Below are 26,914 nucleotides of genomic sequence, written 5' to 3' on the forward strand. Positions count from 1 at the left end.
ATGCGTTACGTCTTATTCATAGAAATGGGTAAAATCCTACAATAGAAAAACACATGAGAATCAAAAGCAACACAGTCATGCAGCAAAAGAAGTGAAATGTGTCCAGTCCGTCCTCTCCTCCCCCTCAATTTCTTCTCTTCTCTCCTTTTTTCTTCTCGTCTCCCAAAATCATAAGGCATGCCTGTCGTTATGTTGCTGCCCCCCCCCCCCAGTCATAGATACATATGCTATACAACGGCACCGCCATGTGTTTACGTTCAGAAGGTCGCAGCATTCACGTCTTAATCTGCAAAGGAAACAACAGCAGCATGTCAGTGGCCATGCCATCTAACAGCACACATCAATCTATACCGTCTATCCATCCATACAGCCATCATTCACGCATCCATCCAGGGTACGGATTCTTAAAAAAAGAAGGGGGAATATTTTAACAATTTTAAGCAAGATCAATGGTGTTACATAAAACCAAGATGTAAAAAATCACATAGAAGATGTGTAACCAGACTAGATGGGGGTGGGGGGGGTTCAGTACAAATCACACCCAGTGATGGGCAACCTAGATCCAGAGGCTACAATCCAGAGACACATATTCCAAAAGGCCTGATTTTACCTAGCCAGGCTGTGCCCTCCTAGTGACGCAACACTTTCAGTGTTGCAACTAGTCAGGTCAAGAGCAATGCAAGTACTTTCTGAGTTCCCGAAAATACGGGTACTCCTCCCACTTTGTCGGTAAGCAAACAACCATAAGCAAACCAAGGGAGGCGGGTCAACCATGCCGTTTGGGAAATGTTAATTGTTATGCTCTTGGTCAGACCAAGTCTCGAAGAGAATTGGAAGGCAATGATAATCAGGCTAGGTTTTACCCATCCTATTAGGCCATTTGGACAGGTAACCATAAAACCAGGTCGTTTGGAATATGTGGCACTGGATTGCAGCTTCTGGATCCAGGTTGCCCATCACTGACCGCAGTCGGCAGTCATCCATCTGACGTGACGTGAGGTGTGTGGGTGTTCACCTGGGTGTGGCCGCTGTGGCCTCCTCAGTTGGTGTTCCTCTGGCGCAGGTTCTTGTCCTTGTGGTTATTGGTCGAGTTGGTTTTCCTGTAGGGTCAGCAGCACAGGGGCCAATTGAAAAACAGGAGGAGGGACGAGAGCACGACAACTGGCTAGCCACCTTAATGTCCCGCACATTAGCCCCACACATTTCAACGGTTTTCATGCCCACACATTATGTCTGGTCTGTAGTTCCGGTTAAGCAGCACATAGCCCTTCTGAATGATTTAGCACTAACAACTACTTGTAAAATAGTGATGGTGCCGCCCTTGTAACTGTGGATAATAGTAATAGCAATAACAATAGTATTTGCATAGCACACTATCATACACAATTGTCATTCAAAGTGGAAGAACAAAAATATTATAGATAGTATTATCCAGGAGACTGTAGATAAATTGGCAGATGAAAATAAGGCTGTTTTTAATTTTCCTTTTTAAAAAACATGCCATTGCTGAGGCAGTTGTTATTTCAACAGACTGAGAGCTAGTTCCAGCTAAATGCCCTGTCATATTCTGTCTGGGCTTAATCCTGGGCACAACCAGCAGAAGGGACTTTGAAGACCTAAAGCATATTTTAACATCCTAGTCTATTGAGTGACTTATAGATAACAAGAAGAGTTTTAAACTCAATTCTAAACCTCACTTGAGAGTGATATATAAGGTGTTATATATTATAGGTGGATACAGAACCATCCAAGTGGTATGATGTAAATACTGGGTTAAAGGTCTAGTGCATTATTTTGATAGTTTATTTCTAAAATGTCAACTTTTTCATGGAAAAGATCCACCTATTCATGTGTGAAAAGTGTACATTTCCGAGCCATAATGACTACTTACAAATTGATGATGGTAGTATTATTATGAAAAAAAGTTTGTGAATGAATGGGCATCATGCATTCCGGTAATACACAATGAAAAAAATGACTATGCTCTACTTTTAAGCATGACAAGATGTGTTCGGAAGACTGGGGTAAATTGTGATGGTACTCTCATTAAGACCACAGGAAGGTGTCTGTGATTCACTAATCTTCATACACAACTTAAGAGACAAGCTTACTGTACAATACAAGGATACGCTTCCCAAACAACCAAACAAGTTAGCATTAAATAATATGGTATGATGCAAGTTTGAACTAACATCCAAAAAGGACTGCTTCCCAAAGCTGTAGTACCGAATTGGTCTGGACCAAGTTCAAACCACAACGTTTTCAGATATGTTTCGGATGAGCTTGTTTATTTTCGGTATTCCGAGAAACAACCCAAAGTTGGCTGACAGTGCGAACAGCCTTTAACCATTAACCCTCAAGCGACCGGCCTGTTTTTGCGACTAATCTGACCGACCGGGGTCATTTATGACCCCAAGGAGTTTATATAGAAATACCACCCTATAAATTATTTTTTGGGGTTCATTCAAATTTATTTACATCTTGTACATACTTGTCCCTCATCTAAAGCAAAAAAATGTGAATTTGAACATTTTATTGTTTTGCTAAAAATTAGTCAAACTTACATACGTATATGCTAAATATGATGTATGCCCTCATTTGCATATGTAAACATCAAAATACAAAAAACATCCAATACATTTTTTTCTTCTCACATCATCAGTAATCATCTGAGAAAGTTTCATGGTGATAGCTATCATTTACATTTTTTAGCCTATTCACTTGTAGTAGTCTTACCGTAATAATACAGTATATTTATGCTAATTATGGAAATTGCTCAAAGTGAAACTTTGGGAAACCAAGCTAAATTCTATCCATTAGGCCCATAGATGATATTCCTGCAATAAAACTTTAAGGTACTCAACATTTCTGGGTTCATGAAATCACAAGATCAGAGAATATGGTAATTTACATAGACAAAACCATGTCTCAAACATATAACCTTGTGCACACTCAAAATTTCTCTGAAACTTTTTCTGGACTTTGTAGCTGTGGAAAGGTGTCTTCCATATGTATTAGAGCAAAGAAATGATTCAACTGATGCTTCAGCCTTTGTATAGTCATATAATAAGGAAAATTCTAAAAACGCCATTGATTTCTACACTGATGACTTGTTTCCTCCCTCTTTGTTCATCAGGATGACTTCCATTTCATATTCTAATCATGTGTCTAGGACCACTGTGCCATGATATCAACAAATATGGAGCAATAACAGAGGAAATGCTACCTGGGTGCCCTCACAATATGCTTCGTTGGCTATCGCAGGGGTGCCCTATTTATTGATATAATATATTATATTTTAATACTATAAATGTTTATATTATGAATATTTTAGATCTGCTGACCATGGCCTGCCCCAAGACACAAAATACAAAAACCAGAGTTTGAAAATTACAACAACAATGGACATTATAATGTTGAGTATCTCATGGATCCTCTCGGGGTCATAAATGACCCCAGAGGTGTTTTGATTATAAATCCCACATAGATGGTCCAAATCTCACAAAAATCATTCACAACATGCACAACATATGTATTGACAAACTCCTAGAAGGACAAGTTTTTCTGATAAAAATTGCAGAAATGGTGTATGAAAATATGTGCCCGGGGTCATAAATGACCCCAGTCGGTCGCTTTAGGGTTAAATGACCATTTAGCCAAATTTGGGGCGCCTATAATCTTCCCCTGGTGTTTGCAACTTGTTGTAGATGTTCATTTAGACTAATATATAAAATTGCAATACCACTCATTTGAACATAACTTGTAAACAAAAGGCATCTTCATTAATTATATTATCATATACTAGTTTTGGATTAAAAATAGGTCTCCCTAACAAACTGCTGTGAGATGGCACTGATAACGTTATGTAGACCTACATGCTGTGTAATGTATTTATACTGCAGGTGGCATTGCTAGGTTTATTGTAAGTTTATTGTTTATACTCTGACATTCTGCTGACACATTACAAGTTGAGTGCAGCGTGCGCTCATGATTGATAGCTCAAGCTTTGATTGAAGTCTTGCACAACCACAATCAGCTCCTTAGATTATACACAGTCTATTCCTCGCTTTAAACACTTTCAATTGAACAATCTGTGCAATACACCGTTAAACAACCAAGATATTTAAACATTGAGACACTCTGTTCGCAATGTTAATCGCAGTTGACACCTTCAGACAAAGTTTATAAGCTGAAACCAAGCAGTGAGGGCTGCAGTTATTAACCACATTAGTTACCAACAGGGTTGCACACGTTTGCGTTTTAGGAAACACCTGTGTTGGTCGCAGCATGTTGGGACTACTGTATGACAGTCCACGTTAGTGTAGCCTACTCCTTCTTGGTTCACACCATTCGGTCCACATGAACGTATGCTTTGGGAAGCAGCTGCGTCGCACTCATATGTATGGCACAAGTTGAATCATTGTAATGTAGGTTTTTATTAAAGTCTGATTAATGTCCAATGTACAATAGAATTTACAGACATCATTTTATTGTTCTGTCACCTGTTCACAAACAAACATCCATTCTGGTCCAGACGATGCAGACAACAGGAACCAGTTTTGTTTTGGTATTTCTATGCACTGATGGCTGCTGTTTTAGGCCTCATAAATTAATCCAGGGATCCCCAACCTTTCTGGGTTGAGGGTTACCAAGGGCTACCCGAGGGCTATTTGCTTGTTCAAAATCCTCTACCATTGTTTTGAGATCGTTCAGATTATAAAGAAATATTCTATACTAAATATTCTACCAGGCCGCTGCCTGCGGGCACCATGTTGGTGACGCCTGCTCTAAACTGTAGACATGAGTTTGAGAACAGGTGGTGACAAAACAATACAGTGATCTCTGTAAATTCTATCACACTGGAAATGACATGTATTTTCATGAACACTTACATATCTCACAACAATTTAAAGTGTGTATAGTTTTTCTGGGGCACGCGGTCTATACCTTGAATCCCGGAAGCCTAATCCTACTCACTAAACTAATAAGGACTAGAAATCATTTCCTTATGGACTAGCAGGAAGTTCTTATCATTATTATTATCATCATGCACCGCTCCAGAGAGCCATCAGGGTGACAAGAGATGGTAAACAGACTTACATGGGGCCCACTGGTTCATCATCTGCAGTGGCAGCAGCAGCAGGAGAGAAAATGACACAGAGTGTGAGTCATCAAACAAACACACACACACACACACACACACACACACACACACACACACACACACACACACACACACACACACACACACACACACACACACACACACACACACACACACACACACACACACACACACACACACACACACCTGCAAGTATGAAAATGCAGACTTGGGGAGAGATCATGCACTGTCAGGGGCAATAGAGCTTAATGCTTTACCATGCACACGCACACACGCACGCACACACACACACACACACACACACACACACACACACACACACACACACACACACACACACACACACACACACACACACACACACACACACACACACACACACACACACACACACACACACACACACACACACACACTCAGACTGAAACAAATGTTGCATCATCCAGAAGAAGCGTTGTTGTGACGGTGGGGGTGGGTGTCTGTAGTATACCAGTAGATGGCCCTGACACCACCCTAGTCCAAACCCTGACCTTAGTGGTACAGAGTCCGTCAACTAGGGTGGAGAAAGAAGAGGACACACTGAACAGAGCCGAGAGACACAGCAGAGAAAGGAATGCACGACGCACAGTACATTTTGCAGTGTTAATTCAGGACTAGTCTGAGCATATATTGTCCCATTTGATATTGGATAGGGCTGTAACGATATTGTATCGAATCGAGATATCGAGAAATCGCGATACGCTGAGCCACTATACTGTATCGTGATGCAAGATGGCAGTATCATGATACGCCCTTTCAAAGTTCTATTACCAGAAAACAACCACATGATATGATGTGATGGTGCTTCCAAGCTTCAAATCAATATCATTATTATTTTTAAACATTTTTTTACATTATTAGTAACCTCTTATACATCGGATACATTTTAAAAATCGTAGGGTGCATCGAACTGTAGATGTAGCCTAAAAAATCGTGATACGAACCGAATAGAAAGTTGAGTGTATCATTACAGCCCTAGTGTTGAACTCAAATTAAATTCATGAACTAAATTCACTATATGGAATCGCACCATACAGTATATCTGCTTAGAATAGTGTAGAATTAACACAGCAAAATGTACTGTGCACGATGCAGGCTTGGCTTAACTTCGTGTCACACTCCCTTCTGAAACCCAGAAGAGGTCACGTCATTGTTTGTGAGAGTGACTCACAAACACACAATCACAACCACACAAACACGCAGACACACACATTGGCCTGGGTCCATTCTAGATGGATGGCACCCATGCAGATTGGTTGGTGATGAGACCAGGGGGGGGGACGGGGGGGACTGTATGGGTGCTGCATTACAGCCTACCCATAGGGTAGAGCACACATACACCAGTCTGGCAGTGACAGACAGCAGTGGCCATTCTCTCATGCTTGGGTGGGGGGGGACTGGACACACTCCATGGACACACAATTACAAGCCGTCTGGAGAAACAGCAGTGCGATGGCTGAGTACATACGGAGGGGGATTCAACCGTAATTGACCGTGTGGTATCAGTGTGTGTGTGTGTGTGTGTGTGTGTGTGTGTGTGTGTGTGTGTGTGTGTGTGTGTGTGTGTGTGTGTGTGTGTGTGTGTGTGTGTGTGTGTGTGTGTGTGTGTGTGACGTGTGGGTGTGTTTGTTTTTGTGTGTGCGAATGCCTATTGTCTACTGGCATAGAGTGTGGATGTCATTGTAAACATGTGCATTCGTGCCAATGTGTGCATACCCATGTGTGTAATGTGTATGTCTGCCAGTGTGTGTATGCCAGTCAATGGTACATGTTGTTGGCCAAGCTGCTGAATGAAACTCAGACACATGCAGTTATCACTTACCACCAGCAGGGGGTGCCAGGAAGGGAGGGAAAGACACCATGGAACACAGTTTGTTAAAGCTCGCTTTGCCCACCAGCCTAGCAGCGTTGATATAACTTCCAAAGTGCTATGCCCACCTATGCCCACCCGTGCCCTAAGCCCTAAAAACGAATGTTGCACCGATACCGATACCAGTATCGGACGGGGCCCACCCAGATACTGCACTAAAATGGTGGTATCGGTATTGGTGATAACCAACAAATAGGGCACCGATACCATTTACAGATGCTCGTGACACTTGAATGCAGCCTTGAACTTAGCTATTTTATATCAGAGGTATTTATAATGTATAAAAAGTCCTGGATTCATTTTGTACAGTATTAGTCTTTTTCCTGTTTCACAAAGGTAGGCAGCAGCCTGACAAATCCATGATAGCAATGATGTTCCATCCAAGTAGTAGCCTATGAAGCTCTTCATATACTGTATATAAATTCCAAGAGTAGTATGGTATCGGTATCGCCGATACTGCACAGTCGAGTATCGGGAATCGTAGCGGGGGCAAAAAAATGGTATCGGTGCAACATTACTAAAAACCTGTAACCTAGCCTGGCAAGCTAAACCATGAACATAAAAAGTATTTACTGGGCTACCTGTAACTAAAACCAATGTAGCATTTATTATCTAACACTTTCCCTTGGCGGGACTTACAGTTTTTCCTCAATTGTTGACACAGGAACTTCAAAAAAACAATGATGACCACATGTCACCCATGCACCAAGTCCCTGAAGCAATTCTACTGAACTACGACCAAGTGCTCTCATGCTATAAAAACAATTTCCAGTTCTAAAAACCACTAAAAGCTAAACACAACTCTAGTAACACAGTGGGTTTCAGTTGCTACAGTGCTTTGTGTACTGTAAAACTTAAATAGTTGCGCTGACCTACAGTACAAAAAGAGAGGCAAGACAACCTGCAACTACAGGCTAGGTAGTTGTGCTGAAATTGTATTATATTTGTAATTCAAACAGAACTAGATGTGGTTGAATAGTAAAGTTATGGTTTTTCTTTCATCATCATAGCATTTGACTGTTTTGTACATCTGTGTTTAACTGGCTCTTATATACAGTATCTATTCATATAATATATAGTTTTGAAAGGAAAAGTGAGGCGCTTTGCCCGTTGTGTGTTTTTGGATTTGTGTGTAGAACTGAGAATACAAGACATGGTTTCAAAAAATGTTTGTTAGCAACAATGGAAAAAATGGATTCTGTACTACACATTCTGTTCTCCAGACACTCTGTGGTTCTAAATTGTTCTTAGCATTTTACCAGCTGAGATGAGACAGAAACAAACATTTTGTGTCCTGAAGTGTAATATACTGGTTCTGTTCCATTGTTGAGAGAGAGAGAGAGAGAGAGAGAGAGAGAGAGAGAGAGAGAGAGAGAGAGAGAGAGAGCGAGAGAGAGAGAGAGAGAGAGAGAGAGAGAGAGAGAGAGAGAGAGAGAGAATCCTATGGAATTTGGATCAGGTGTATTCCTAGAAAAGACATAAATATCTAATACAGCTACCTGCTCAGTGCAGTCACACACCTCATCAATATCACATCAGGACCATTCATCCTGACAACGAAAAGTCCTGCTGTGCGTGCGTGCGTGCGTGCCTGCCTGCCTGCGTGCAAGAGAGTCTGTGTGTCTGTGGTGGTGGTGGTGGTGGGGGGGTCAGATGGATCAGTGGACATTAAGCATTACACGTTTTGAGAGATAGAGCAAGAGAGTGTGTGTGTGTGTGTGTGCGTATGCATGCATGCGTGTATGCTGCGTGTGAGTGCGTGTGTGCGCAGGGCTCACCGTCTCCCATGTCCTCGGGCTTCTTGCGCTTCTCGTAGATGACGATGATGAGCACCAGCACAATGATCTCCGCCAGCACTCCCAGCAGCGGCCACAGGGGGGCGAGAGTGGAGCGCACACGCAGCACCGAGGTCATGGTGGTGGTGCCCAGCGGGTTGGTGGCGTTGCACTGGTACTCGCCGGGGTCCATGGCGATGTCCAGGTTGGCGATGCTCAGCTCCGTGTAGTTGTCCTTGTTGCTGATGAAGAAGCGGCCAGACGAGTTGTCGATGTCCTGCAAAGCAAAGCAAAGAGGGGGAGATGTGTTATCAATTTTCATCCGTTAGGTACAGGAGACGTTTAGAGATTAGATAGCGTAGATAGATGTGTTATCAATTATTATCCGTTAGGTATTGTAGATGCTTTGATTATTTATGATTATTTATTAATGATTATGTATCAATCAGTATATTTGTTTGGCTTTTAGTCTTTATTATGATAGGACAGACGAGTTGTCAATGATCTGCAAAGCGGGGGAGATGCGTCACCAATTAGCAGCAGGGTTGCCAGATGAGGGATGATTGCCAGTCCAAAAATGCTTAAAATCCTGCCTGGAAGTACTAAATCTCGCCCAATTTGAACTAAATCCTATTGGGGTTTTTTAATGCCTTAAATCTCATATGTATATTAGTTTTTAGTCTTTATTACGATAGGCAGTGATGGCCAGCCTTGATTAAGAAGCTACAGTACAATCCAGTGACACACACAAGTGTGTGTGTGTGTGTGTGTGTGTGTGTGTGTGTGTGTGTGTGTGTGTGTGTGTGTGTGTGTGTGTGTGTGTGTGTGTGTGTGTGTGTGTGTGTGTGTGTGTGTGTGTGTGTGTGTGTGTGTGTGTGTGTGTATGTGTCTGAGAAAGAGAACATCTTAGGTGGAGAGGAGAGAGACAGAGAAGGAAAGAATAGCTAAGTCACTACACACACACACACACACACACGCACACGCACACGCGCACACACACGCACACGCGCACACACACGCACACGCACACACACACACACACAAACACACACACACACGTACCATAGGGATGTCGTTGTCCAGTTTCCTCCAGGTCCATATGGGGTGGGGGTAGCCTACAGACTTGCAGTAGAGAACCGCCTTCTCGCCCTCGTTCTTGTTATCACTGCGCTTGTGCCCATGGATCTCTGGGGCAGCTAGGGAGAGCAAAAAAATACTCATCATCATAGGCGCTAACGTACACACACGCACGCACGCTCTCACTCACTCACTCACTCACTCACTCACTCACTCACTCACTCACTCACTCACTCACTCACTCACTCACTCACTCACTCACTCACTCACACACACACACAGTCAGTCACTCACTCCATCTGCTGATCTACTGCAGCAGATCTCCCTCTCTCTCTCTCTCTCTCTCTCTTTCTCACACACACACACACACACACACACACTCTCTCTCTCTCTCTCTCTCTCCATCTCTCTCTCTCTCTCTCTCTCTCTCTCTCTCTCTCTCTCTTTCTCACACACACACACACACACACACCGGCATAACACAGTATACTAAGCAAGAATCTCATCATCAATGAATCTCACCCACGTCTTTGTTTTTCATTTACAAATGAACTATATAACAGTGCACATTAGCCCACCAAAAACACACTCACACACACACACAGGAGAGAGAGAGGGAGAGAGGGAGAGAGAGAGAGAGAGAGAGAGAGAGAGAGAGAGAGAGAGAGAGAGAGAGAGAGAGAGAGAGAGAGAGAGAGAGAGAGAGAGAGAGAGAGAATTTCCTGCTTATCTATTATTTAGCATACTTCCTACTAGCATGTTCCAGGGATGACCCCCTCTAACAATGGGCTCTCACTATCCTTTGATGTCTTCAGCTAAAAATGTTTTGGTGCATTAACCCGTTTAGACACAGCGTTATAAATGTGCTGTTACCAGAATGGCAATGACCAAGTCGTAGTGCGTTACTAAAGGCCCTTTGTATTGCATTTGCATTGTAGTACTATGATAGTTAACTTTTCAATGACTACAGCGTGCCACTGGAGGTATGGCCTGCATTAAAAGGTTAACATGAGCTAGCTGACTTAGCGTCCGACACTGCAGACATGATGAAAAACGAACAGCTAACAGTGAGGTAGCTATTGTTTTATGTTGCAAATCTTAAATGACTGTCAATGAAAAACAGAAGAAAAAGACACTTGTGAAGTTACTGGTCTTGTCATGATTGTACCTTCAGAGGGGATTAGGCCACTGGCATTGGACTGAACTGTGTGATGAACTGGACAACATGTTTTAGCTTGAATGAGCGAAATACAGAATGAGCGACAGAGAGAAAGACGGAGAAACAGGTGGACAGAGAGAGATAGATAGATAGATAGATAGAGAGAGAGAGAGAGAGAGAGAGAGAGAGAGAGAGAGAGAGAGAGAGAGAGAGAGAGAGAGAGAATGCGTGAGTTGGGGGTGTGTGTTCAGATTCAGTGCAGGAGGCCTAATCCCCCTTCCTCAGACTGAGCTCCATCTGCTCATCTCTCTCTCTCTCTCTCTCTCTCTCTCTCTCTCTCTCTCTCTCTCTCTCTCTCTCTCTCTCTCTCTCTCTCTCTCTCTCTCCAACATAGACAGACGGATCCACACACAAGCACATACATGCACAAGCTGCCATACTACAAAACAGCAGGTACTCTATGCTACAAGATCAAACATGCTAATAGGAAGTATGCTAAATAGGCAAGAAGGTCAGTAGAGATGGACGTATGCTAAAGCAGGAAGTGAAGCCTTGAGATATTTCTGTCTATGCAGCTGCACCAATACATGGGTTTTCCGTTGGTAAACAATCCCTGGCTTTGTGACCCTGGCTGCGTGACCCTGGCTGCGCACTGTTCAACCTCTGATTGTTGGAAACAGCCGTCCATCAAAAAAATAGCTCACGTGGTTGGCTGCCAGTAGCCTATCTTTCCCCTCCACACAACACAATGTTTATAAATACAACAAAAAACCTATGTATACAAACATTGGTAAGCATGTGCCAAAGACATGCCAACAGCGAGTCGACATCATGTCCAATATTCTAGCACTTTCAATTTGTTATCATAGAACACTTCAGTTTAGGAGGTACACCATCAAAGCCATCAGGCTAGGAATGGCCATGCTCTTGAGTATATCTGCACTTTAGGTGCTTTATAATTATGTTACTGTATATTTGAGACGTTAAAATAAAGGAAATTAATCTTGGAATCCTCTGCTGCTGCATATTAAAATGTATGCGCGGCCACAAGGCTGTGCAACTCTATGCTTTTGCCGCCATTATGTGTTGTTGTGTAGCAAAACACAACCTCTGTTGTCTTTCACTTGATGTCATGCACATTACATGCAATGTCACTGGGGGAGAGCTTTCTTTCACTGTGGAGAATGTGTTAACGACCCTTAGCTCACGTGGAGGTGGTGGGTTACATACCGCCATTGCGTCATACCGCCATTCCGACAAACACCCCCATTCAGACATACCGTCATTCTGACATACCGTCATTCCGACACTTTTTCTTACCGCCATACCGAGACCAAGTTGCTTTTAGGGGAGCGAGCATACACCTTCGGCATGTCCGGAGCTGTCCATGCATGTAGTGCTGAAATATGGTAAATCGTGCACACTTTTTCCTACCCCCATACCGAGACCAAGTTGCTTTTAGGGGAGCGAGCATACACCTGCGGCATGTCCGGAGCTGTCCACGCATGAAATCTGGGGGGTGTCGGAATGGCGGGACGTTTCATGGAAAAAAAAGATACCACCATTCCGACAATTGAACGTCAATGTCGGAATGGCGGTATGTCGGAATGGCGGTTGCCCCCCGAGGTGGTGTTGGAATACAGTAATGTGGTCTTACCTTTGATCTCTATGGTGGCGTTAGCCGGTGGCACCGTGGCAAAGGTGAACACACACATGTACTCGGCAGCATCCTCTGATTTGGGCTTGAGCAATCTGCACACATTTACACACATTTACATTAACATTATCTTCACACACTCACCCTTTTCTCAAACACACATCTATATCTCATACAACACACACACACACACACACACACACACACACACACACACACACACACACACACACACACACACACACACACACACACACACACACACACACACACACACACACACACTATATTACAAGTATTTTAAGTTAGGGTGTCTCTACAAGGGGTCATCCTAGTATAAGATAACCCTAACGGAAATAGAACTAGACGGCAAACAATAGTCAACAAGCACATTTTCACTGCCAACAGCATTTTTCTCAGTGTGTTTTAGTATTTACAGACCATGAGAGAGACCAGAGACTGACTACCTTGAGTTTCACCGTGTTGCCGTGTTACCTGTTATGTGGTAAAATCAACTGAATATATACATTCTGCAAGTCGACGTGATGTCACAATCACTTGACTTGACGTAGCAAGACTGCTGACATTTTAAAAGTGAGCAAACATTTACATTAGCACCTATGGAAGGGGAGCGCTTAATGGCAATAGATACAGCAGACAGACTACGGCACGAAACTTCCTGTGGTCATCTGTCTTCAATCTCTCCCTCGCCTCATGGAGGTAACAAAACCAGTATTGTAATTTATGACCACTCTGCAAGAGTGTTTTCATTTATGTATTACCCTAAAGGGTGACGAAAAGCAGCATGTTTTACCACAAATAAATATAGCCACCGCCTAATTATTGATGATAACATGATAGATGTTTAGATGTTGTTTATTTCCAGAACTCATGCTACCCATTCTCTAATGTTACCTTTTTCATGAATACTTACCACCACCATCAAATTCAAAGTATTCATTATGACTGTACTTGGGCCATACTAGAAAATATGAGTTTATTACTTAGTAAACTATCATGTAAAGATCAAATTTTGGCAATAGGCACCTCAGCTTCAATGAGCAGCATAGTTGCAGTACCTTTTTTGACCATTTCCTGCACAGTGTAGCCTGCCTTTGCAGGAGAAATCCGGTGTAGTAGGCCATAGGCTTATACAACGGGGAATAGGACAAAATGATGGACTAAATTGACTAAAATGGACACCAATGCACTAGCACTAGATCATCAATGTGATAAGCACTACTGATTAGAGCTACTGATATTAATGATATAAAGACCAACACAGCTGTAAGCACAAGACCTCAGCTGCTTAGCAAGGCTTTCATTACTTAGTGACAAGATATTTCCTCATTGCATTAATTAGCAAGACCACTACGCTACAAGAACACTAATGTCTGTGGCACCACAGAGATATATGTGCATCAGTCCACACGCAGAACATAACTGTGTGTGTGTGTGTGTGTGAGTGAGTAAGTGAGTGAGAGATATAGATAGGTGTGTGTGTGTGTGTGTGTGTGTATGAGAACAAGAGGTGCTGTGTTTGTGTGTGTGTGTGTGTGTGTGTGTGTGTGTGTGTGTGTGTGTGTGTGTGTGTGTGTGTGTGTGTGTGCGTGTGTGCTCGCGTGTGTGAGTCCTACTTGAGCTCTGCGGTCTTCGTTTCCTGGCGCGTGCCGTCCAGCTCCTCTCCATTCTTCATCCAGAAGACTCCCTGCAGGCCGTTGTGTTGGGACGTCAGGTTGCACTGCAGGGTGATGGGGGGGCTGTGGCTGTGCACCCCGTCCTTTATCAGGGTCACGTGATCCGACGAGTCAATGGTGGGCTCTTTAGACAAGACACAGGGGCGGGAGTTAAGGCAAGACGAGGGACACAGCCTAGCCGCAACATACATGCCGTTCCGCCAGTGCAACACTGTAATAGCCGTTGATTTTCCTACCATAGTAGGCTACTAAACTGCTATGACATTACAGTTCCTTTTGTAATACATCACGACTCACAGCAATTGGTCCTTGCCATTCTGGTAACAAACAAATTTATAACAGAGATTGTGTTTAAACAAGCTTAAAGCAGTCGAGATCACATCAGGGACACAGAAGACATGAGCGAAAGTCATTCTCGTTATAGGCAATCCTTGCCCTCAGCGCCCATCTTGGCGATGCCTTCGGGCATTGATTTTAGTTTAGTAACACCAGAAGCTCTCGAAATGAATGGGAAACACAAAACACAAGTAATGAACTCTGATAACGGCCACGAAAATCATATGGCTGAAACTACTGTGAAAAAGAATCTCTTGTGGCTCTTATGAATCAACGTAAAGCTTTAAAGTCACTTTTATCACAGGTTATGTTGATACTACGTACATAGGCTAAGCGCACTGCGCATGCTCTAAGCTACAAGCAGATTGCAAAGCTGTTTGTTCAGTTCGTCAATGTAAGAAGCGGAACAGTTGGGAAAGATGCAGTCAGTCGCCATTGCTGTTCCCATTCATTTCTATGGACAATTTATTTTTTATACATATAGTTCAATAAATATATGGAAAAAACACCCAAGCTCAAAGAAATTGATACAAACCGTTTTTCAACTGATTGACACATCTAGGCGTCCCCTAGAACATATACTGTACAAAAATGTAGTATGATCTGACTTAAGGAAAGGTGTCTTTTTCAAGATGGTGTCCAATATAGCACCAATAAGCTAATTCTGGCAATATCTTAGGTGCTGTTTACTTTATAAAGAAGATATTAATGTTAAAACAGATTTAAAGGGTCACCAGATGATCTCACTAAATTTTCATTAGATCAATTTCTATAAAAAAAGAATTATAATTAGACAATCATTAGTCATCATATTACCTATTGTAAACCCAGAAATGTTGAGTATATTAATATTTTTCATGTTATCAATACTGTATACAGTAGTCTTCATATAAAAACTGCCATATGCTTACTTCCCTATGCTGTGCAATTTCCCAATGCAATTTGCACTATGAGCATAAATTAGCATGATCACCTATAGTGTTGGCTTGTTTGCAGGATCTGTTTCGTTGGAATGCTGTTACAGTGGATAAAGACAGTACTGCTATAGCAGGCCCTAATATCCCTGTGCTGTTTGTCAAGCATCTTCTGATTCACTTCATTTGATACTTCATCAGTGATGTTTCCTGGAGTCACTGGGTGTTTGGACAGCTAAACTGAACTGACAGGAGACTTTTGTGAAAAGACACTACAGCAAGGTTGAATGGTTTGTACTGGAGGAACAAAATGTCCTGGAAGGAACATAAGGCTTTAGCATATCCTTCAGATAAGCTGGAAAACAGACAACATGGCCCAGTGAGGTGGTGTACATGGTAAAAGAAGGAGCCTCAGCACCAACCCTTGGGTCACCCCTATGGAGAGGCCATGAGTTGAGGACAGCTGTCCTCGCCATGATACATATTAACAAGTAATATTACTTACCAGACTAAAAGAATGGCTGGAACGTGAGAAATGTAAAACTTAATTATTTAATTATTTAAGGGAGGTTTAAAATTAGCATGTTTTCAAAAATGACGCTGTTCTTTTTAAACCAGAGCCATCTGAATGTGTTTTCAGCAGCATGTGTTGTCATTCATGGCTCTCCTGCCCATTGCTTCCTGCCCATTCTGCCAAGTGTGCAGTAGATCTTTACAGCAAATATGTGCAAGACCATACAGAATTACTATAGAGGGGCAATTCTGAATAGTAACCAAAGGTCACTGGATTCAATGAAAGCCGAGATTTGGGCTGGCCTACTGCACTCTTTCAACAGATTAAAATGCGATCTGCGATTGATTTTCCATAGATCATGTGCATGATTCCTACAGCATTATCCCTTAGATACCTTCAGTATTCCAAACCAAGATTCTATGCGCGTCCAACTTATACACGTTCGAGACGTGTGACCGGTTCCAAAGAATTCATCCCATCAACCAATCAGAAAAGAGAATTCCGTTATGCAGACAGATAATGAAGTGTTAATTCAACACTTTGAGAGTAGGACCAACAATACAGCATACTCTAAGTTAATGTTTCTCAGTGTTCCCCCGGAGGGTGTTGGGGAGCCCTAACGGGGCGTTGAGAAGGATAAAGCTGAGTGGGGGCGAGGTTTAGTTACCATTGAGTTGCTTTAGTCCATTTATTTTCCAATACTAAGGGGGACATTGGCAGGCTTATGATGAGGTCAAGGGGGCGTTGGGAGGCTTGTGATGACTTCAAGGGGGTGTTTGTTCAAAAAAGGTTGAGAAACACTGCTCTAAGTGTTGAATTAACACAAGAAAAAAATCTGTACAAGGCCACCAATCAATCACCCATATAGCCAGGAGCACCAGAGGAGAAGGAGCAGGTGCCATGAAGTACCATCTAATCCAGGACTGTCAATCAGTCAGCCATCAATCACCCATGACCTTCAATCTGACACAGACAGAATATCTGGGTGTTGTGCTGTCACTGATGGCTTTTCATGAGTCACAGCATTTAGGTGTCACGAGGCTGAGGGTGGAAGGACAGAGACTGTGCTACCAATTATTAGTTCACTACTCTTCCTAAATACAAATGACAGTCCTAATACAAATTACAGTCCTCATAATTTTCATTAACCGTATAAATGAAATGTATTCGAGTGAACCTTCCAATGACAACAGTATTTTTTTAAATAAAAACTTAAAATGCACTGTTCCAACTTATTAGGCAAAACAGACTTTCAACATGTTTTAGTCTCGTAAAGAAAGCTGTAGATGAAGATAGTCATCAGGATGGCCAAATTTGTGCATAATTGCATAACTACACCTTGGTGTTTGTGGGAAGAGTTAACCACCAGCTTCAAATGTCATGTGTTGCTGCTTTGTGATGGTGTTTTATCATATACATGTGTTCTCTTAATCTGATGTATTTACCTGGCAGAAACATTTCTTTATGTGCCTTTATCTGCAGAAAACCACATGTGCGCTGAATCAGCAAAAGATCCAGTAATGCAATTTGAACTGTGTTTTTTTATTGACAGATGTTTCTTTTGTTTTTTGTTTTTGTTTTTAGTTATTTTAAAACTATTTTTTTGTGTAATAATTTGGAACATTTGGTACATGTTACATTTTAATTTATTTTTATTTGTTATCCTTGGAAGGTTATTGGAGTGGTTACCTGAACGGTTGATGACTAGCTGCTGCTACCTCTACTGGGGCCTAGGGGGCGCTCCACCTGCCATCCCCACTCTGAACGCTAAGACACACAGGTCAACTTTTGCTGGGCAACATCATGATTGGGTCTGAATTTTCTGACAAAATGGTAAAAAAGTTGTCTGCTGCCTCTCTTGATGAAAGTGTTACAGAGATAAACAGTCCAAACAGCATCTTATTATATAGTTACCTAGCAACATTGCTCAAAAAGAAGCACTGTGTATCATCACCTTCAAGAGAGAATGGTCACATTTGGGAGAGGAGCAGAGGAGACAAGCTAGTCAGACTGAGGCTGTAGCCTCTTACTGCAGATGGGGTCGCCGACGGGCCTATTCACTATTTGCTACTACATCATAACAACATTGCCACGACAGTACTGAGAGCCTTAAGTAACAGATTAAGACATAACCATTGCAATTTTGGTGAAAGTAAGGTAACATAGGCATAACATAGGCTCTGTGCTGAGGCCTTAAGGGATGCTCTGGCTACCCGACTCACTCTGCAGGACAGTGACAGTGGCCTGGGCGCGAATCCAGGTGGTGCTGGGGCTCTGACGCAGGTCATTGCGGCGGGGGTCGTTACTGGCGCGGCACTCGTACGTTCCGGAGTCGTCGAGGGTGACGTGCGTGACAGCGAGCACACTCACGGCGTTGAGGCCGTAGGCCGTGTTGATGGACACGCGCCGCTTGCGGGCGCCATCCCACAGCTGGCCAAAGGAGTCGGCGCGGTTCACCTCGGAGTACCACCACTGGATCTCGGGCGTGGGGCTACCTATCACCTCGCAGTACAGCTCAAATGTGTCACCCGTCAACTTGGTCTCCGACAGGGGTGAGCGCACAAACCCCGCTGCTCGGGTATGGGGTCAATTTAGGGCAGCCATGGGTTTTTTTTGGGGGGGGGGGGGGGGTTGGGACAGGCATAGGTTCGGGTAGGCAGGGGCAAAAAGGAGAAGGCAGATGCAAGAAAAGAAAGAAGGAAGAAAAGGGACAGGAAATAAAGAGAACATGCCAACGATTAACACAAAACATAAAAAGCATGCAAAAAAACAGAAGACAGACAGAGAGCAAACGGAAGAACAAAAGGCAGAGTGCATGCAAATAGTTGAACAAAATGTTAGATTAGCATTGAACATGCAAAATGAGATGAACAGACCATAAAATGCGTAAGAATACAAATGCAAATACAAACATACACGGAAGGAAAGCAAGACAATATTCAAAGAAAGGCACAGTAAGGCAGTTTCCCATGCAGGTTGCGGGGGCAACAACCCTAACTGTAAGTGTTTCGCCATGAATTTGCTTTAAGCAATTTATTTTAATTTTTATTTTTTAATTTAGCTAATTAGCTCATTACTATATTACTTTTTTTTGAATAGCTGAAATTGGGACCAGTTTGAGTTGAGTGACAATGTGGAATTTACTGATTTTGCACTACCAGAAAGATACAACATAATTCCTTACATTATATAATGTATTAATAACATTTTTGGTTCCCATATATATTGCTTGCCAGGTCAGGCCTGTCTGCAATGCATTTCTCAGTATCTGTTAGCATAAGCGAACACACTTTTCAGACAATTTTCTAAACACCTCATCAACAACTAAGGCCCGGAATATGTTTGTGTCGTGACTTAAATTACACGTGCCACCGCGTTCGGTCAAGTGCACATACTTATTCTTAGACTATCAGAGCTCTATGCACGATACTGGAGGCATTAACTTATCTAGGCAGACAACTAACAAGGCCATGTTAACTTTTTCTCACCATTGTTTGACTCTACCGTGACCTCAACATGGAAGCCTTTGTGTCAATATTGGACCGTGCACACAGGTCTTCATACCTTGTGTTCAAATGAGATACAGTACCATGAGCAAAACTGACAGAAAATACACGTATTCGTGCACTAAATGTGCACACATATGCTTATCCAAGAGCAAGCATATCTCGGGTCTAATAGCTTGTGAACTCTGCTGGCCACTGACTGGGCTAATATCACTCAGTCCACCACAAGAACAAACACACACGCGCACGCACGCACGCACGCACACACACACAATGCCAACAGGGTAGTACCATCCTGCTGCATCACTCCCAGACCCAAGTACACTCTCAGGTATATAGTTCTTCCGGCACAAAGTCAGCAGTCTGTGGTATTGACAGGCTGTAATGCCAACTAAAAGGTACAGAGTTAAAAGCAAAAGCAAAACTCTACTCTTCACGTTGCTTTCCTCCATGACTGGGTTTTGCCCTTTGGAAATGCATCTGCTCACTTATGTTACAAACGTACATTAGCTTTGGACTAATGTCGTACAGAGGGCCGTGTGACCAACTGACTTGACCATCAATTACAGGTGAGAGGGTGGAGTCAGAAGTTTGAAAGGTTTGGATCTGATTTACCTAACCGCAAATGTTTGGTCATTTGTAATCCACCCATATGTACGTAATGGGTCATTTCACTTGAAATCAGACACTTTGGGACCCGACCGACACAGATTTCAATCATACTTGCTGTGCCTGTTTAGTAGCAAGGTAGCACCCCAGAACTGCATTTGTGTGAATCTGACACCAATATTAAGGGAGAAACAGACTAGCAAAGGTTTACATATGAGGGTAGGACACTATGCATTCAGCCTTGATTATATCAGTCAGTGTAAGTCACAAAAAGATGTCTCGGTCGGGTCCCAAAGTGTCTGATTTCACATGAAATTACCCTAATGTGTCATTGTTCATCCCCCTCTCTTGTCCCTTCCCCCGTTCACTGATTGGAGAAGGAGAAGACAGAAGTGCACGATGCTACTGTATATTTGAGCCGATCATGTGCTTAAGGAGGTCATTTTAATATGCATAACTGTGGCCATTAATTTAATTGAATTCAGATGTTGTGACAGCAGTCACAACAGGAAGTCAAATGCATTTCTTCCAGTGGTGGTTAATGTGGTCTGGTACCTCTAAGCAGCAATTTTCAAAACAACATTTGGTAACACTTTACGGTAACACTTTATTTTAGGGACACATCTATTAGCACTAATACATACAATATTAATGCCTGTGTAAGTAACTTGTAAGGCATGTACTAAGCAAAATAAGACAGTTGTTAAGCATGTATTCACAAATGTCTTGTTCATGCCCAATTAGGGATTTATTACTAATATAACCTTAGTAAGGACCAGTAAGCCTATATTTCTATTTATGAGTAAGTAGTAAGTGGCAGAATACAATGTGTATAAGCTCCCGACACACTGTGTGAACAAACCCTGAACAGTGTGAAAACAGATGCAGAATAAGGGTCCCTATTCTAAAGTGATGCATTGGTCAGCCCAGATGGCTCAGGGCCTCTGCACTACCAAAGTCCTAGGGCCCCCACACCACCCAGGCCTGCACCAATTAGCCCCCCCGATCTACAAAGTGTAAGGGTATATCAAATAATTAATACTTACCCAGCTGAGTCATCTAGTTTTCTCTTGTTCAAATCAATGAGAGGGAGGTAACAAGAGCCTATATATAGCAAGGATTGAACGTACACTTGTCAATGGCGGTGGGTTGGTGAGATGTAATTTTTTTTCATGTACCACTGAGTTTTAATTGTAAAAAAACCCAAAATAAATGCAGAACATTAGAATAATAGTTTTGAAGCAAAACTAAACTACTCTTTTTTGATAATTAAGTGAATGTTTGAGAACATTAGCTTCAAGAAGTGCAGTGCATGATGGGTACGCAATCTAGGCCAACATTGAACCTACCAAGCTCCTTAGCTCCTCCCCTCAATCGTGAAATTTAGTTGCTATCCAAACAATTTGCCATGTACGTAACAACAGAAATATTATCATTGCTGCATTGGCCATGCATTGCATTTCTGATAAAGGGCGTAGCCTACCAATCATTCACTGCACTTCTTGTAGCTAAGTTTCTCAAACATTAACTTATTTATCAGAAAGGAATAGCTTAGTTTCGCTTCCAAACTATTACTCATCGTTATATTCTGCATTTATTGTAGGGTTTTTACAATTAAAACTAATTGGTGTATGAAAAAATGACATCTCACCACCCACCGTCATTGATAACTTTACGTCCAATCCTTGCTATATAATGCTTCCAATTACTCATTGACATAATGAGTAGAATAAGTGAGATCTTCATACCTACTGAGACTAATGTAGACTCTGAAATGTTCTTACACTTTGCTTCCCGGGGGGGGACGTAGAGTGGGGGCCCTAGGTAGTGCGGGGGCCCTAAGCCATCTGGGCTGAGCAATGCATCACTTTAGAATAGGGACCCTTATTCCACATCTGTTTTCACACTGTTCAGGGTTTGTTCACACAGTGCACCAGGAGCTTATACACATTGTATTCTGGCCCTTACTGCTTACACATAAATAGAAATCTAGGTCTACTAGGTCCTTACTGAGGTTATACCGGTAATAAATCCCTTATTGTGCATGAACAAGACATTTGTGAATACATGCTTAACAACTGTCTTATTTTGCTTAGTACATGCCTTACAAGTTACTTACACATGCATTAATATTTTATGTATTAGTGCTAATAGATGTGTCCCTAAAATAAAGTGTTACCCACTTTACTTTACGGATCGCTAATAAGGTAGTAATTTCGTGTTAATTTCAAAGTAATTGTAGTGTTATTTCATAGTAATAACTGTTTGTTTTTAGTAACAACAGCAAAATAACCATATGGTTTCCAATGCAATTACAATTCATTTCTTGACTGTCGGACTTTCTTCTTCCTTCATCATCATCATCATCACCATCATCATCATCATCATCATCATGTTGTCTGGCACCATGTAATGTCATTCCAGAAGACCCGTCCCAGACATAATGGGTGGAGAAATGTGAATCGCACCGAGTTTACAGATGGCAGCACCAGGCTAACCTCATACACCTGAGAGGACGCAAAATGACCCAGGATTGTCCATTTGTGCTCTTTAACAATATCACCTGAATATACACTGCAGTGCGATGTCGCTTTTTTACACTTGTGTAGGCACGCACGCACGCGCGCGCGCGCGCACGCACGCACACACACACACACACACACACACACACACACACACACACACACACACACACACACACACACACACACACACACACACACACACAAGAAATAAACACCAACACAAACACACTCAAACCAAGAGCCACACAAGAAACATACAGACCACACACACACACACACACACACACACACACACACACACACACACACACACACACACACACACACACACACACACACACACACACACAGAGTTACATAACATCTGTAAACCACATACACACTGGGCATATATACAGTACACACATTCAAAGTGTAATGAACACACCGAGTAAAAGTCACTCTGCCCCATATGTCTTTCACACATAACGTACATAATATTTAACACACATGCTCTGCTCTCTCTCTCTCTCTCTCTCTCTCTCTCTCTCTCTCTCTCTCTCTCTCTCTCTCTCTCTCTCTCTCTCTCTCTCTCTCTCTCTCTCTCTCTCTCTCTCTCTCTCACACACACCACATTTCTAATTATTTGTAACGGTAAAGCAGTCCGCATCTCAAGGTCACTGCATGACGAATAGTATTCCATCACATCTGAGCAGAACAAATCAACAGTGTCATTATATACATATGAAGGAAATGGGAAAAGGAAAAGAGTCCAAACTAGTACCAGTAAAGCACCATTCTAGTATTATATCATAGCGTTATCTCACACTAGTACAGGCTAATCTCAAGGTTAGTTCCATTACGGTAAGAACACTCTTACCATCTAAAGTAAAAAAAAATATGTATTATAACATTATAACCTTATATTAACTATTTCTGTGGGGAAAAGAAATGGGCCACTTAAGTGCCATATAAGAAAGTACTTACACAAATTCAATGCACAAGGTTTAAATGTTGCACAGACTGTGTATGTGAAGAATGCACCAATTTGTTATGCAGTTCATATACTGTAGTTAGTATCACACGTTTTACACTTACTACACTTACACTTGACACTTTTGTCCAAAGTGACTTACAAGTTATTTTACAGGGTATTGGTTACAGTCCCTGTAGCAATGTGGGGTAAGGTGACCTGCTCAAGGACACTTAAGCCATAGATAGAGGTGTGGCGAGTGGCAAGGGTGGGATTCGAACCTGCAACCCTCTGATCTCAAGTCCGCCTCCCCAACCATTAGGTCACGGCTGCCCAAGGGAGGCCTACATTTTGTTTGTTTTCTAGATATTTTTCCGATAGCATTTTACCAGAATGACTCTAGCATCAAAAATGGAAGTGCTAGAACAGACACATTACACAGCTGGTCTTTCCACTACAGTACATCATCACTGTCCAGGGCTGGACTGGGGGAGAAAAAGGGGCCCGGGGCACTTGTGGCTTAAAGGGCCCCCTCATTATTAGCGGCGCAGAACTGACTCTCCAGTGGGCACCACACCCTCGTGGGCCCCTATTTTCAGAAATGTAAAAAAAAAATTACAGGGCGAGGGTGCAGGGCCCACCGGGAAATGCCCGCTATGCCAAATGGCCAGTCCAGCCCTGTCACTGTCCTGTGAAGGCTCATAGAGGGAAATCACTATGGACAAACACCATGAAGAGAAATCCCCAATTAAAATACAAGGCCCAGCTGATCTACTATGACAGGGATGTTAAACTCAAATTTACAGAGGGCCGAAATAAAAATCTGGGATGAAGATGCGGGCCGAATTCAATATTTATTCAAAAATGCACTGATATAGTGCATACATTACACACACTTAATACTTGATGCAACACAAATAACACATTGCCACCATTTATATTTATACTATCGTATACTTCTGTTCTATGTGCTAGTTACCTAGTATGTGCTGTTACATCAGTTTGGAACCATACGTAATTCTTGTGATGCACAAAATGTTGTCATATTTTCATATATTAATGGTGTATGTGGGCCAACTGTAATACACATTTGAAATGGTCTGGCGGGCCAAATAAAATGGCTCCGCAGGTCAAATTTGGCCCCCGGACCTGAGTTTGACATCCCTGTACTATAGTATGACCACCTCCGCATTTGTTTTCCAGAGATAGAAAAGAATTAGCCTGGCTCTCACGCAGACCCTTCGTGCTTCGTGCATCTTCGTTAAACTTTGTGTTGGGAACAAGCAACCAGGTTAGAGAAGAACATCATCTGTGTGTAATTTTTGGAAGAATTGTATCGATGATAAATGAGTGTTGATATCACTTTGCTGGCCTGCTGTTTTGCCTGGAGCATACTCCACCCTCACATTTTGTGTGGGCGGACTTAAGGTGTCGACTGGATCTATGCACAACCCACACTCCACCCACTGTAATACACTGTCACACACACCATCATACATGACTGGTAAAGGTGGAAGGTTGGGAAGATGCATATCACCATGGTAGACCAGTCTCTTGGGCCTGTTACCCATGATTGATCTGGACTAGAAGCCACAGATCGATAAAACATAACCCAAGCTGAGACAGACACACACACACACACACTCTCACTCACAGACACGCACACACACACAGACACACAGACACACAGACACACACCAATGCAACCCAAACAAAGCAAGTCAACTCCCTACAACACCAATAGATTACAGAGCAAAGGAGAGAGAGAGAGAGAGAGAGAGAGAGAGAGAGAGAGAGAGAGAGAGAGAGAGAGAGAGAGAGAGAGAGAGAGAGAGAGAGAGAGAGAGAGAGAGAGAGAGAGAGAGAAAACAACAACTAAACAGAAGAATCAAGATCACGACAGACAGGCATTAAGCACTAATTTAACCTTATCACACCAAATTACATTAGAGTTTTTCTAGTGGTATGCAAGTTGGAGTTTTTATAAGTGGACTTATAGTGGACTTTTATAATACGACTTGGCTCCACTTGTTTCATATACAGTTGACTAAACCCTCTTCTGTACAAGTGTAACTCTGTTTCCTTTGGGCCTTAGACAGCACCATGCTGTCCTAACCCATTTTTACATTGGCCTAGCTCTTTTCGGTGTAGGTCTAACCCTGTTATTCCATGTGGATCACCTAACCCAGTTAAGCCTGGTGGTCTATGTGGGTGTCACCAGTTCCATGCTGGACTAACCCAGGCCTGTGCTACTATTGGCTCTATACAGGTGGAGCCGAGTTCCACATTGGCCTCACCCAGTTGTACTGCCTATGGGTTTAACCTATTCCATTTGAGACTAATGACTGTTAACCTGGCTTGAAGATGAACTGTCTGAGCCGACTGATGGATGCAGCAGCGGGAAGCATGAAGCCCAATTTATGCTCAGGACACATAGCCTCTGCACGTGTCAAATCTCCCTCTGCGCATTAACCCATCATGGGTTACCCATGCATGGGCACTGAAAAAGTGCATTCTATCACCACAGGGAGATGAATCACATTGATGTGTGTGGGCACCGCCTGAATTTGGCTGAGTGTGAAAATTGAGTTTTAAACATCGGAGTCAATCGGGAATTGCTTGCTTAAATGCAGCCAACCTTGGCCCTACCGTGGAACTAATGTAGGGCACTCGTCTACTGTGCGGCTGACCCGGGTTTGATTCCCGGCCTGGGTTCTTTGCCGGCCCTTCCCCGCCTCTATCTCCCAACTCACTTCCTGTCTCTCTTCCACTGGCCTGTCTGTTAATAAACAATAAAGACTTGAAAAGTCCCAAAAATATTTTTTAAAAATGCAGCCAACCCTGAAAAGAGAAAACCTTGTTGCACCTTGATTTTTAAGTCTGGTTACCTTGTTTAGCCTAAAACATTGACAGGATAGGATGGATATATGTCAAAGGAGCCGATCATCAAGTGTGTGTGTGTGTGTGTGTGTGTGTGTGTGTGTGTGTGTGTGTGTGTGTGTGTGTGTGTGTGTGTGTGTGTGTGTGTGTGTGTGTGTGTGTGTGTGTGTGTGTGTGTGTGTGTGTGTGTGTTGGGGATGGGGGTGGTGGCTTCCCTTGAGGGTCAGTTTCAGATAGACCCTTTTAGATTACCTCCTGGCACAGGTGGAGAGGTGAATT

At 42.6% G+C, this 26,914-nt stretch overlaps 1 protein-coding gene across 1 annotated transcript; it reads right to left on the reverse strand.

Annotated features, from left to right (window-relative positions):
• Positions 1-263: 263 nt before the first annotated feature.
• LOC134447055 (neuroplastin-like) lies at positions 264-25,326 on the reverse strand. The gene is made up of 9 exons (XM_063196340.1): positions 25,293-25,326; positions 18,386-18,733; positions 14,340-14,523; positions 12,703-12,797; positions 9,872-10,005; positions 8,813-9,086; positions 5,101-5,122; positions 1,016-1,100; positions 264-286 (listed from the first exon to the last, which is right to left on the reverse strand). Exons 1-8 carry the CDS (start codon positions 25,324-25,326, stop codon positions 1,040-1,042), a joined length of 1,152 nt encoding a protein of 383 aa, XP_063052410.1. The 3' UTR covers positions 264-286; positions 1,016-1,039.
• Between the last annotated feature and the right edge of the window lie 1,588 nt (positions 25,327-26,914).

Source organism: Engraulis encrasicolus, chromosome 4 (assembly GCF_034702125.1).
Source record: "Engraulis encrasicolus isolate BLACKSEA-1 chromosome 4, IST_EnEncr_1.0, whole genome shotgun sequence".
Classification (NCBI taxonomy): domain Eukaryota; kingdom Metazoa; phylum Chordata; class Actinopteri; order Clupeiformes; family Engraulidae; genus Engraulis; species Engraulis encrasicolus.

What these genes read in the sequence shown, in the direction of transcription:
- LOC134447055 (XM_063196340.1), bottom strand. Translation starts at nt 25,326, where the DNA reads ATGGGTAACAGGCCCAAGAGACTGGTCTACCATG. An exon ending in GCCCGAGGACATGGGAGACG is followed by an intron (nt 5,123 to 8,812) that starts GTGAGCCCTGCG and finishes CTGCCACTGCAG; the next exon opens with ATGATGAACCAGTGGGCCCC. An exon ending in GATGAACCAGTGGGCCCCAT is followed by an intron (nt 1,101 to 5,100) that starts GTAAGTCTGTTT and finishes CTGACCCTACAG; the next exon opens with GAAAACCAACTCGACCAATA.